At 51.8% G+C, this 12,934-nt stretch overlaps 2 protein-coding genes across 2 annotated transcripts; one reads left to right on the forward strand and one right to left on the reverse strand.

The window, feature by feature from the left end:
- Positions 1–3,229: 3,229 nt before the first annotated feature.
- ISF_01946 (hypothetical protein) lies at positions 3,230–3,613 on the forward strand (the record flags this gene model as incomplete). Its single annotated transcript, XM_018845553.1, has 1 exon — positions 3,230–3,613. One exon carries the CDS (start codon positions 3,230–3,232, stop codon positions 3,611–3,613), a length of 384 nt encoding a protein of 127 aa, XP_018707276.1.
- Positions 3,614–4,552: 939 nt separating this feature from the next.
- Positions 4,553–9,254, reverse strand: ISF_01947 (ubiquitin hydrolase; the record flags this gene model as incomplete). Its single annotated transcript, XM_018845554.1, has 10 exons — positions 4,553–4,641; positions 4,700–4,756; positions 4,814–6,990; positions 7,041–7,092; positions 7,140–7,706; positions 7,764–7,969; positions 8,023–8,126; positions 8,175–8,686; positions 8,738–9,092; positions 9,147–9,254. 10 exons carry the CDS (start codon positions 9,252–9,254, stop codon positions 4,553–4,555), a joined length of 4,227 nt encoding a protein of 1,408 aa, XP_018707277.1.
- Positions 9,255–12,934: the final 3,680 nt, after the last annotated feature.

The raw sequence follows: 12,934 nt of genomic DNA on the forward strand, positions 1-12,934 counted from the left end.
GGCTACTACGCAAGTAAATGCAAGAAGACGCAAGTTAAGGAAAAAGATGTGTGATTCTCAGAAACCAAAGACCTTCAGGACCGGTTGATGAGGAAGAGAAAGAAGAGGAGAAGGGGGAGGGAGAAAAAAGTAGCCGACGTGTTTGGGTTAGAGGAGGTATTCATATAGATGGATGGATGCATCAGAGTTTGGGTGGTGAAACAAGGCGAGGCGGACGGCGGAAGTTGCCCACATGCATCTGGAGATCTGAAACGAAACAAAAACACAGCGGAGAAACAGAAAGGGCAAGGGAAAGGGAAAGGGAAAGGGAAAAAGAATGAAAAGAGAAGTCAGCAGGCAGGGGAAAGCCGGCTGCTATTTTTAAATTTAAAGCTGGACATTAACGGATGGGCATGGCATGGCGGGGAGGGAGGGGACTTTTAGCTGCAGGTTGGGCGGCTAAATTCGACAACAAGTTGCTGAAACGAAAATGGGCAGGACAGGGCAGTCACGTTGGCGAGAGACAAGGTCGTGGGGAGGGTCATTTGAAACTTTATTGAGTTGGTGATGATGTGAACTTTTCTTTGGAATTTTTCCCCTTGTTCATTTCTCGAGTGGCCAGTCGCTGCCTGTTGCGTGGGCGCACAACTTACATGGGCCAAGTTTCACGCAACACTCTCACAATGGCATCATCCGTGACAGCTCGGTCAGCCTTTGCTCGGAAATTTCACACAATAACAAAAGATGACAAGATGACCTTTGTCACGTCGTTTCATCCTCCGCCTCGTAGTCTGCCCGGTCACCCAACAACGAGACCCTGGATGTGTTGGACAAGCCCAGCCCTCATCACCAGCAACAACAACAACAACAACAACAACCCCGGAAAATAATAAATGGGTGAAGAAGAACAATAATATAAGCCCGGCGCGTAGAAGAAAAAAAAGTGGTGCTCTTGTTCATTATTAGTTACGGGCACGGACGGACGGGCTGTTCCTCCCGCTTTTTTGGATCTACAGATCCGAACCCAATGTTGAAATTCCACGCTGGGGTAGTTGTATGCATCTGTGCCCAAAACCAACTCGAAAAAGTTGGCTCCTCCATTGACAACTGTTCTCATGCAAAGGTCGGAAGCCAAAGGACCCCTGTCGATGACATGCATCCATGCCTCGAATCATGGGCCAACGGCTTTTCCCACCCAGCCACGCATCTCTATTAAGCGCCGGGTTCTAAACTTCGTCTCCACGCCCTACCCTAACTAACTTAGTACTGCGACGCCGACTTTCAGCCAACCAGAGCCCAAACTAGCGACCCCCTCTAAGCTGGGGGTGCAAGTGAATCCTACATAACTCGAATAGAGTGAGTGTCCTTCAGCCGAATTATCTAGTCATGTTTATAATTGTCTATTCGTGTTTGTTGACGGTCATGGCAAATCAACAGACTCGCAGCTCTATTGTACCGTGGCATCCATCTTCCTCTGGCTGCCGTCATTCTCTTGCAGGCTTTCGAATCGATAACTTGCGGGCCGCTCCCACCTCAAATACGGCTCCCTCAGCTGCACCAGATCCGACCGAATCAAAATTGGGACAGACGTCATCTCTCTACCCGTCAACGTTCCATCAGGCGCCCTCACCAGTACTGGTGCCTCGGGCTCCTGTGGCATCAACGGCCACTGCAAGCATGTTTCGACGGGCTTGAATACCCACATCCTTCTCTTGTCAATCCACGTAGCTAGGGCTGTCCGGAATACGTGCACCTCACTATCCAGTTTCACGTCCGGCTGCTTTACCCACTCCAGCCGGAGTAAAGCTTCGGCAAGAGATGGACCGTGTTTTAAAAATAGGAATTCACTTTATTAACTAATAAGCTAGGATTAAGAAGAGGGGTGGTGTCAAATTCTTGCATCCATCCCATCCCCGGCCGACATGCATGCAGGCTTTGCACCTGGCTGCATGGCCACGACATCACAGGTTTCATGCCGGCCTTTTGGCTCTGTGCAATTTCCGCAAGGCTGATTGTTGTCCCTGCAAAGACAACCAACAACCGCCTTTCAATTCACTTGCCAGCCTTGTTTCTGATTTGCCTGATGAGGGCGTGATGTGATGTCGCGCACAGCCCGCCCTCTCTCTCTCTGTGCAAGGGGCAGACAGAAAAACTGCCAGCCTGCTATGTGAGCCAGACCACGTCACAAAAAGAACGAGGGCGGCTCATAGAAAGGGCTAACAAATGATGTTTCTACCATTTTTCGCTGGGTTTTTTTTTTTTTTTTTTTTTTTTTTGGTAGCCCTCAACAGGGGCCTGCCAACACCCCAAACCTACATTTTCCCGGGCGACATTGTCGACACTCGATTTCCCCCAGCCTCGACCCTGGCTGGTGTGTTCGTTGCTCTTCACTCGTAAAAGAAAATCTCCCAAGACGGCCCTGGATTCATCACAATCATTGTCCATCCCGTCGGGCGCCGCACCACCTACCCGGCCGCCGTTAAAGCATACGCGTTGCCCACCCTCGCAGAGGTTGGCTCATGCAAACATGCGCCTTTGTCGCCCTTCTGCAACTTGTGTCGTATACTAACTCAGTAGACGCACTCGGAGGCCATGTCCCGCAACCGAATCAAGCTTCTAGTCACCCCGAGGGAGGCGTACCAACAGGGTACATACGTGAGCCTCCTGAGGGCGCACCGGGACCCAACTCGTCATGGCAGCGAGCCTGTGCCCTTTTATCACGTCAAGTGACTTTGCGTCAGGAGCGTAAATTGCAAATCACCGTGAATTGAGCCGAAAGGTAGCCTGTGTCCGCATGACTGCTTATTGTCGACCCCAGACAGAGGTGCATCTGAAGTTGCCCGGCTTCTGTGTGTGGCCTGAGCCAACCAACCAACCAACCTGGCCGCCTAACAATGCGAGGTTTGTCTTTACTGATCATCAGCTTTGTTTCTGGATAATTGAGGTCAGGTTACGTAGTCACACCAGTTGTTCCCGCGTTATTGCAAGGCTTGGCGGACGCGGAACCCGGCAAGGCAAACAAATCAGTGACCAGATGACGCCTCCTTCTCCTCATTTCCCCCGGCTGGACGATGTAAATCTTTGCCTTTATTCTGCTTCTTTTTTATCTTCTTTTTCTTCCTCTTCTTCCTATAAGATACTCCGCTCTTCGCCAGCGAAACCAGCTTTCCCATACACAACATATCTTGCAATAATCGCCGCCAACGCCCACATCACACATCCACTCGAGTCTTACCTCTTCCCAGTTAACATGTCCGCCTTCTCAGGCGCCCAAGGCTTCGAGGCCATCAGCGCCTCCCAGCAGCGCGATCGCGCCGTCGGCACCATCGCCGGCACCGGCCTCGCCCCTCGCACCTCTCCCTCGTCCTCTCCATCCCGCCGCAGGACGATCCCGAGTGCTGCCGTCCTCTGCACGGACATCAGCGCCGAGTACGCCCACGCCCTCCACCACCCCCGCTCCGCGGCAACAGCAGCGACGTCCTCGGCGACGCTCCCATGGGCGGCCCGCCTCGCCGCCATGACCAAGACCCTGCGGCGCGTCATCGCCGACACGGTGCTGTACGCGGTGCCGCCGAGCGAGGCGGGCAAGCTGACACTGCGGCGGTCCAGCGACAACCGGGAAGTCACAGTGTGAGCGTGCATCTTTGCCCCGCCACCCCCCTCGGTGACAACCGGTGGTGCTAACACGAGGTGGCAGTCACCTGTCCGATGCCACGGACGACTTTTCTCTGGTCCTCGGTGACGGGGCCGGACCATCCGCGTCGAGTCCTCCTTTCCCGTCCCCGGACACCGTCTCCGCCGCCGGCACCGGCCAGCACCCCTTCTACACCTTTTTTTTTTTTCGCCTACGCTGGCGACTCCGGCAAGACGCTGTTGCAGTTGGCGGGTCGAGCCCCTGGAGACCGGGCCGCTGCGGTACACCCTCACGACCACGTCCACGTCGCACGGGGGAGGGCGGCGCCGTCCGCGCCGTCTACCACCACGTCGGCCAGGCGCGCCCTCGCTCTCGCTGTGCGACGGCCAGGGCGTGCTCCTCCTGCCCGCGGACTCCGCGGAAGAGGAGGAGGCGGTGACGGTCGCCAGCTTGCTCGGCCTGCTTAGCAAGGTGCGAGGCTTGCAGGTCAAGCCGCTGCCCGTCGCGGCGGTGGCCTAGGAGGAGAAGAAGTCCACCCTGCGGCGTCTGTTTTGAGATTTCCTTTTTAATCGCTGTGCTCATTGTAGTTTTCTCATAAACCTTGCTGATAACGAATAACTGTTTGTGCCGTCGTTTAGATGCCGGTGTGTCAGTGAGACCGGGCGGAGAGTAGATACCTCACTCACACCAAGACCTCGCAGCCTCGTGATGAAGAAACATCCATCTATCACGCAACTGGACCACCAATAAAACCTTTATCCCAAGCTACGAAAGTGTTTGTCCGTGCGTAATTCATTACTTCATCGATAATGTCTAATCTTCATGTCATGCCCTGTTCAACTCCATGTCAAAGAAAAAGACAAGACAACCCGAAAAAACAAACAAAGCACATGCTCTTCCCCGTTTTCCAACCATTCTGGCTATGCGTCAATCTTCATTTCATACGTATCCATTTCCCATCAGCGTGGTTACCACTTCCCCTTCGGCATCTTCCATGGGCTCGGATGAAAGCGCCGATCCTTCCCAGTCTGTAGCCACCAAGTTAGATGCCGTTGATTACCCAATATGTTATTCCACGTTGCTTACCAGATCCGTCTTCCGCCACTCGGTCAACCTCGAGTGCAGTCATTTCCTCAAGAATTGCTACACGACCAGTTAGTATTGGGAGCCCGCGACGCCCGACACGACGAATGTACGCACCTCGGTACTGCGCACCAAAAGCTTCTTTGGTGTCCTCGTCCAATGTTTCGCTCTCTGACACAACCAGGCTGCAATTTCCCAGTACTCGAATCAGCACCGCGGCGAGTTCTCTTTCAATAGATACTCTGCGCTTCACGTGAGCGTCTTGGAAGTACTGGAGGCACTTCCTTCCAATTGCCAGCCCAAGGTCTGAGGATAGTTCCGCAAGCCCAGTGCTCTGAGACCCGCTGTCCAGTGGCAACCGCAATGCCATGTCCACGAAATTCTCCGCCCCGTTTCGTACCTGAACATCTGGATATTGGAGCAAAGCTGGCGCCCACCGCGGCATCGTTAGCAGCGTTGAGAGCCGTATCTGAGAACGCTCTTCCTCGTTCGCCCGGTCGCTGTCAATTGCCCGCTGTATCAGTCCAAGAAATGCCTCCCCTTCGCCTCTCTCGAAGCTTGCTGCCTGATTGCTTATGTGCTGGACCAACCGCTGGGCAGCGCTCAAACGACTGCAATTTTCAACGACAACTGTGGCAGCTCGGATGTACGCATCTAATGGTTCCGTCGACGAAGCTCGAATAGTGTTCTCGAGCAGGTGCAAAAGCTTTCCTGTGGGTAGTTCACCTGCCCGCAATATTCTCTCTAGGATCCGCTGCGTAGCTTCTGGCGCTTGGTTGATCTGCAGCAAGCGTGCCATAAACAGGCTAGAGCCCTCTTCATCAGGGTGGTTCAAGAAGAAGGTGATTTCTCTTGATGTCCATGGAAGATATTCACTGGTATACGCCAGTCGTTCATCCTCCGTTTCCACAATCGTCTCAGGGCTGATTTCTGGTTCGAGCTGGTCCATGAGATAGTCTGTGAGTTCCAGGATAGCCGCGTAAGACGGTGGCTGCGTGCTGAACCGTCTGTACAGATTGTGCAGCATCCTGACAAAGTTCGCCTCAAGCTCCATAGAGCGATCCGCTGTGATGATTTTGAAACACTTTTCCAAAAATCCAGCAGCCAATATTTCACCACACTCTTGCCTCCCAAGCTTGGCCACGTCAAGAATTGTGTGGAAGTACTCATCCCATGCTCGAATGTGGTTCTGGAAGTACTGCCAAAGCTGATTGAGTGGCTCAACGGCGCGCGACAAGACCATGTCATCTTCCGCGTCCTCAAAGTCCATCTCTTCGTCTTCATCATCACTGAGCAATATCGCCGCGTCGGTCCGAGAATAGAATAGCTGCGGGCAGCGCCTGGAAAGTGTCCCCAAGCAACTTACAAACAGCTGACCCGTAGCGATACGCACACCTCGCTCCGGGTTTCGTAACAAGAGGGAGCGCAGCACAGCTGGACGACGTTGGAAATACGTGAGCACTTGTCTTGCGCAGCCTTGCTGTCTCTGGGCTGCCTCGGTCAGCATGTCGCAAAATATGACGGCGAATCCGTAATCTTTGTTGCGACTGAATATCTGGTCCAGATAGTTCAGAGCAGTTCTCACAGCCAGCTGACAGGCCTTTGGTGCCTGTGGTTCGTCTAGTGGTTGCCCATCCAGCTCCAACCCGGTCTGGGGGGTCACTTGAAGCTGGAGGCATTCGCTGACACAGGCTTGAACAAACTTGCCATGGTTTGGGTCGAACAAGCAGTGACGCTGCAGGAGTAGGACGTTTTCACTGTGAATATGCTCTTTCAAAGTCTCGCTCTTCGTCGTGTCTGAGCACATGCCAACCTCTGATGCCGGCTGTGTCTCAGCGGCTGGTCTTGGTGCACACATCCGCTGATAAAAAAGCATATAGGCGCTGTAGCTCTTGTTGAATGGCATGCTGTTATCTTCGTACCCTGAACGCCGCTCCAGGCCTCCAAAGGTTGACGCTTCCATGGATGCGTGATCCCATATTCCCACCTGGTCGTCGTTGAACTCTATCCACTTTGCGGTTGTCTCCTGGTTTGCCGAGCGTTCACGCACGTAGGAGTAGTAGTGGCCGGATTCTGCGGTGCCTGCATGTACAAGTACACCAACCAGTTCGAACATATCTGGCTTGTCATCAGGCGCCGGTCCACTGAGGTGCTCAACTTTGTACGGTTGCAGGTCTATCATATCGGGGAAGGCAAAGTAGTCATCAATCTTGCTTCGTTGCAGCGTGTGCAGGTCGAAATCGAATCGCTTGAGATGGAAGATGACATTGTCCGGTGTGTCCTTCAAACAAGTCCTAAGATTGTTAGGATCTTTTTGCTATCCCAGTTTGACTTCAACACTCACCTTTTCACAGCATCGACATGCCGGTCACATGAGGAACACTTGTATTTGTTGTCTGTAATTTGTTAGCACTTTCCCTCGCGTATGCTCCAGGAATCTTACCGCCATCCATGATCTCTCCGCCCACATATGCTTGCAGGCTATCTTCCAGTGTCGATTTCCCCTTTATGTCGCACTGAATAGCCGAGAACGGTTCCAGTCTCTCCGATATGTGGCCACATTCTTTCGATTTGATCTGTTGCACAAGTTGACCGCCGTAAATTGACCGAAACCCTGTCCTTGCCGTGGCATCCGGAAGTTGTGCCTCCCATCTGTCAAAGAGAAGGTTGTAAAACTCATCAACATCCATCTGGCTGTTGATGTCGATCGGCCCCTGATCATATGTTTTGATTGCGCCAACAAATTGAACTGGCTCCACCGATCGACTAATGCTCTCTTGAAGATGCAAGAAGAGTCGCTGAGTCTCACGCAAGAGTGCCCTGGAGTCGTCGCCTTCTTCCACATCAAAGGACATCAGGTAACTCCGAAAGCCAGGATTCATGTACAACTGTGTGATGAGCGAGTTCAGATAGCAAGTATTAGAGAGATTTTGCAAGCCAACGTAGCCGGCAGGAGATCGCAGGGCCTTCTCTTGTTCGAATTGGAACGGAAGGTCATATTTGTACGGTTCTGTTTTTCTCGATGTCAGCCTGGACACTAAGCTTTTGCAAGAACACCGACCCATACCACCGGCAGCATTGAAGGGAACCAAGCCTCCCAGAAACTGCATCATTTCCAGCAGCCTGTCATTGTTGGCCCTTATGTAGACGAATACGCATTCGTACAGCTGAGCTCTGATTGCAGAATTAAGAATGATTCTAGGCAAGGTCTCGCTTGTTCCGTCCTGCTGTTGCGGGAAGAGATGCACTTTCATCAACAGGGCAATAGAATCGCTATGTAAAAGTCAATTGTGAGTTCGCCGGAGGCAGAAACCAGGCATACATACCTTGGAATATACTGAGCAAGAGCCCCGTCGAATTGAATACAGCGATGCAGGATAGTAACCAGTCCCTCGGTAACCACGTCGCACGGCGCAACCTGAGAAATTTCCTATTTCAAAGTTAGGCGCCACGTCAAGACTTGAGAGGCTGACTTTACCTCAGTGCATGTATGTGCTACCAGATACTTGGTCAACTGCTGAACCAAAGAGGCAAGATCCGTGCTTTCGGGGTATTCCAAATGCATCTTGACAACAAGACCGCACAGCAATATCATAAGCTCTCGACAGTTCTCTCCCATATCCGGGATAGTCGCCAACGCCTCTAGCGCCCAATTCCAGGAGTACTTCACAATACGGCCATTCCCAACCGCCATCTCACTCTCTTTCATAATAATCTCTTCGATCATGGAAATGCAATGTTCTCGTACTTGCATTTGGCTGGACATGACACACATCCGACGCATATGTGTTGCTAGTAATGGACCATCAACGACCGCCAGCCAGAATTGCTCATCGATCAATCCAAGGCGCAGGACCAAAGACAGGCATTTAACACTGAGTGGAATGAGCTCTTGTTCTGAAGAGCTTGTAGCGTCGTCTAGTATTGACAGTATTCGACATGGAGACGGCATTGGGAGTCCTTGGTAAGGAGCAGTATGCTCTGTTGCAACTGCCTTGTGTTAGTTTACCTGGCCATCAAATTTTAGGGACTATGACGCACCGTCAAGAAGGCACAGAAACTGCTCTATCAGGGTTGATATCACCAGTACGTTCACCCTGCCAGATATTTGGGTAGTCATCACGTCGTCCAGACATCGTGCAAGTAGCTGTAAAGCCCTGTTGACCATTTGGACGCAGGGCTCTGCGGTTTCAGCCGCGACAGTCGGTGATGACCGGGCGGACACCATAGTTCGTCGAGATTGTGCATGTTTAACGCATTCCATCAGGGCAAAAATAGTGTAGAGCAGTCTGTAGGGTTGATCAGGGACAAAATAATTCTCATACTTGACATCATCTGCACTCAAGCTCAGCATCAGTTGGCCATCGGCAGGAAGTCGTAGAAGAAAGTTGTATGTCTGAAAATCATTAATCAGTGGGTGCAAACATTTCCTCATATTCCATAAGCTTACCTCGGCGGCAATAGTCTCCTCCATTATCAAATACTGCCAGAACTGCGAAAATTGAGAGATGATCTCAATCTCGATGGCCGACGACCCAGGCTTCACGTGGCGAGGCATTTCGGAGTCGGCAATAGCTTCCTTCACAAGAATCAAGCCATCACACATGTCCAAATCCTGCAAAGAGCTGTTGGATTGCATCTCACTTGGAGTTAGGTGCCGACCTCGGTAGTACGCTTCATATCTCTTAAACCCGGTCTCGTCTCTGAGGGTAGCAAGCAGCGATCCGAGGGAATTTTCGCGACCTATTTGCAGCCGTTCGACCTCGCCTTTGTTATCGTCACTGAACGCCTGATAGCAAAGTGTGGTTGGTTCGCCTTTCACTTCCGTAGCGCTCTTTGGTATCAAGGACCGCAAATCGGCGGTGGCATAACGAGGATATTCGCGATGCGCATCCAAGAAAAAATGAAGCAATCTCAACACGCGCAAAAACTCGAGCTCTTTCTGCTCCGTCTCGCGCTCAGGTTCGACCACAACGATTGATTCGTCATCTGCGCCTTCATCTGTTGGAGCAGCTTGTACAGCATGTCCAGCTTCGCGCATGAGCTTCAAGCATTGGCGAACAAGTTTGAGGTGAAAGGTTCGGGCCCGATTCTCCGTACAACTCGCGATTGCCTTGCTCTCCAGGTAGACTCCAGACGCGAGCAAAACTATGGCAGACATGGCAATGCTCTCGTCAAAGGCAGAGAGTATTACCCGCCAGAGATGCTCTATTCCGCTCTCGGAAACGAATTCTTCGTGGTCAAGATTGAACTCATCCGCGTGGTTGACCAGCCGGAGGACATTTTCTTTCACAAAACTGAGCATTCCATCACAGTACAAGACGGCGGGCAAGTTGCGGAGGTGTGTAGAAAAACACGTCTGTAAGAAAGGGTTTTGAAACCTGCTATTTTTCCCAACAATGGAAATCATGTGCCAAGCCGCGTGCCGGTCAGCGGTATTGAGAGCCTTGGAGCCTACCAAAGCTTCCCAGAGCCTGGTGCCCAGGTCTTCGGTAACTGACTTGGGTTGGAAATGAAGAATTTGTGAGATCAAATCTCGGCGAGCTTGATTCGCCAGACCGGCAAAGACAGTCGTGGAAGAGTCAGAGGCGGTACTAACCGTGGACTCTAATTCTTCCACTACCACCCGAACAATGTCATGCGTTTCCGTGAGATACTGGAGCTCAGTAGCAATAGATGGCCGCAGGCAAATAGAAATAAACCAAAGACTGCCGAGCGTTGTTGGCGAACGAGATATCAGGTGCTCGACGCAAGTTGTGTACAGCTGTTTTCGAACTTGGATCTCCAAGCCGTTGTTCAGTAGCTCCCGAATCCGTGTCGTGGCCACCACGTGAAGATCAGCATGAGCGTAATGAGCACCATTATCGCAAGTCGGCATCTCTCTCAACACATGCAAAATAGAAAGAAATGGATGCGCCGTGAGCGGTTGGCCAGTACGCTGCACTTTAGACGCCATCTCGCTTATCAGGTTTTCCCAAAGGTTTCGAAGCAGTGGGGAGAAATCCTTCCAGCCAATCTCATTGAACCTTTCGCAGAGATGCACCAGCTGACCGTAGGGCAATGCAGCAAGAACACTGTTGGTGACTCGTGTGATTGCATCAGCGACTCGCGGATCCTGACTTGTCCGGATGGAGCGCCAAAGTCGATCAATGAGGAGATCTGTGCTCGCATCGGATAGAGCTAGAAACATGACGATATTGGTGCTCGCCAGAATGATCTCGGGATGGCAAGATGGGCCAACGATGTAGCCAATCAACTCTGTATCGACAATATGTCCCACGTAGCGTAGAAAGTGACGACCCTCAACAGTCGCTTCTTGATGTGCCCAAACATCGGACAAATAGCCACACAACGTTTTGACAGCCATAACTCGAAGCTGCATCAGTCCTGATTGAATGAGTTTTGCCAGTATCCCGAGTCTCCACTCCCAAGGTGCGGCTCTCTGCACGACCTCGGGTGTTGCTTCAGGGTGTTTTGATCTGAACTTCTCGAGAAGATCGTCAACGCCGTCAGGTTGATTTTTCTCTATTCGATTGTCCGATTGGCAAATGATAGACAGGACGTTGCTGAGAGCGCGAAACAGGCTATGGGCCGTCTCAGCGCTCAGAATAGATATGTTCTTCTCAGTGATTGCAGTGAATGTGTCAGAGAGTGTCAGCCACAGTTTTCGCGTTTGATGGCTGCTATCAGTGGAGTCAATCGGGGCTGATTCGGTAAGAGCTGCGTCACTTCTTGGGCAGTGGTAGTGGTAGTATGCGGTGACGCAGTCATTAATGATGCAGGTGAGAAGGGCAAAGTCGCGCAGCTGAAACTTCGGAGTAGTGGCAAATGTGGCGAGAGCACAGGCGAAAGAGCCTATCCACTGTGTTCCTTCGTCTTGCGTCGTGATCAAGGGAGAGACCAGAATTCTCGACATTGCGCATCGTGTCCAAGGCATGTGTTGATCGGTGTTGGACGTTTCCTGTTCTTCTCTATGCATCAAATCATACCAAACACGTAAGAATCCAGTAGAGTAGAAGATGAACTCATCATCTTCATTGGCACGGAAAACTGCTCGCTGAAGGGTCCCGTGGTCAAACTTGACGAGAGCAGCGGTGAGAAGCGAATAAAGTGACAGGATATTTTCAACGGCGCGATTGATGGGGTCTGAGCTATCATCGCAAATTCTGATTTAGATAAGCCTGGTGTCGTCCTACTGGAGACCATGGAAATGAAACAATACCTTGTTATTAGTGCATTCATGATTGCTGGGAATGAAAACCAGAACTTATTTTGCGATCGCAGCGCGACTTGTACAGTGCTCCAGTCCGAGGTTTCAATGAACTTGATCGCCGAGTGTCGCATCCAGTTCGAAAGTCTCTGGAGGTTCACAACGTCAATGTTCCGCTCTAAATCCGCCAATTAGTAAAAGGCGTGATTGGGGTAGTTTGTTCAAGTTACTTGCCATTAGATACATAACGCACTAATCTTACTACGGGATCGTGTGCATCATCCTTTGCTAGTCGAAATGGAAAGGCTTCCGGGGGGGTGACGATTTCTTCTAGATCAGAGGAGGACGTGCCATCATACGACCGTGTCGTCGTGCCCTGATCCTCGTCTGACGTACCCCTTTGCTCTAAACCTGGTGAATTGAGCTCTAAGGCCAAAAGATGTTTTCCTTTCTGAGATAAATCGCTTCGATTGTCGTCCACCATTCGTCGCAAGCTGAGTGTGAGCTGGCTCGAAGGGTCAAGCGAGGTCGTAGAGTCTGGCAATAAGGGCGTCTGGATGTTGTCGGTCTGGCTGTCGGGTATAGGAATAGCTTCTTGTAGCGCTGAACTTTGATCATGCTGGCGAACTATATGGTTGGGGTTGTTTGTGTCGGTATCGACGTCAAGGCGTTCTTGGGGGGCTGGCGACATGGAAGCTGATGTAGAGGTTCGGCGACGTTTGCGAGATGAAGCAGCATCATCATTCTCGAAAGGGTTCGGTCGGGTCGTAGTCTCGGGCGGTGTCGGGAGGTCGACGTCGCAGCTGTCGACGGACGCACCGGATCCGTCCATCGAGATGGCGTCTTGGTGGGCAAGGCTCCAACAAAGTCACGGAGCCGTGAAAGCCGTCTGGGGCGGCCGGCGGCAGGCGTTAACATGTGGGTTCTTTGGCAGGACAATGAGGATTGGGAGGGGAGCGACCAGGCGCTGGGCGAGAAGCGTAGAGCCGGATGCCAGAAAGGTTGATGGGAAAAAGAAGTAAGAAAGA

The sequence above is a fragment of the Cordyceps fumosorosea genome (genome assembly GCF_001636725.1).
Source record: "Cordyceps fumosorosea ARSEF 2679 chromosome Unknown scaffold_3, whole genome shotgun sequence".
Lineage (NCBI taxonomy): Eukaryota > Fungi > Ascomycota > Sordariomycetes > Hypocreales > Cordycipitaceae > Cordyceps > Cordyceps fumosorosea.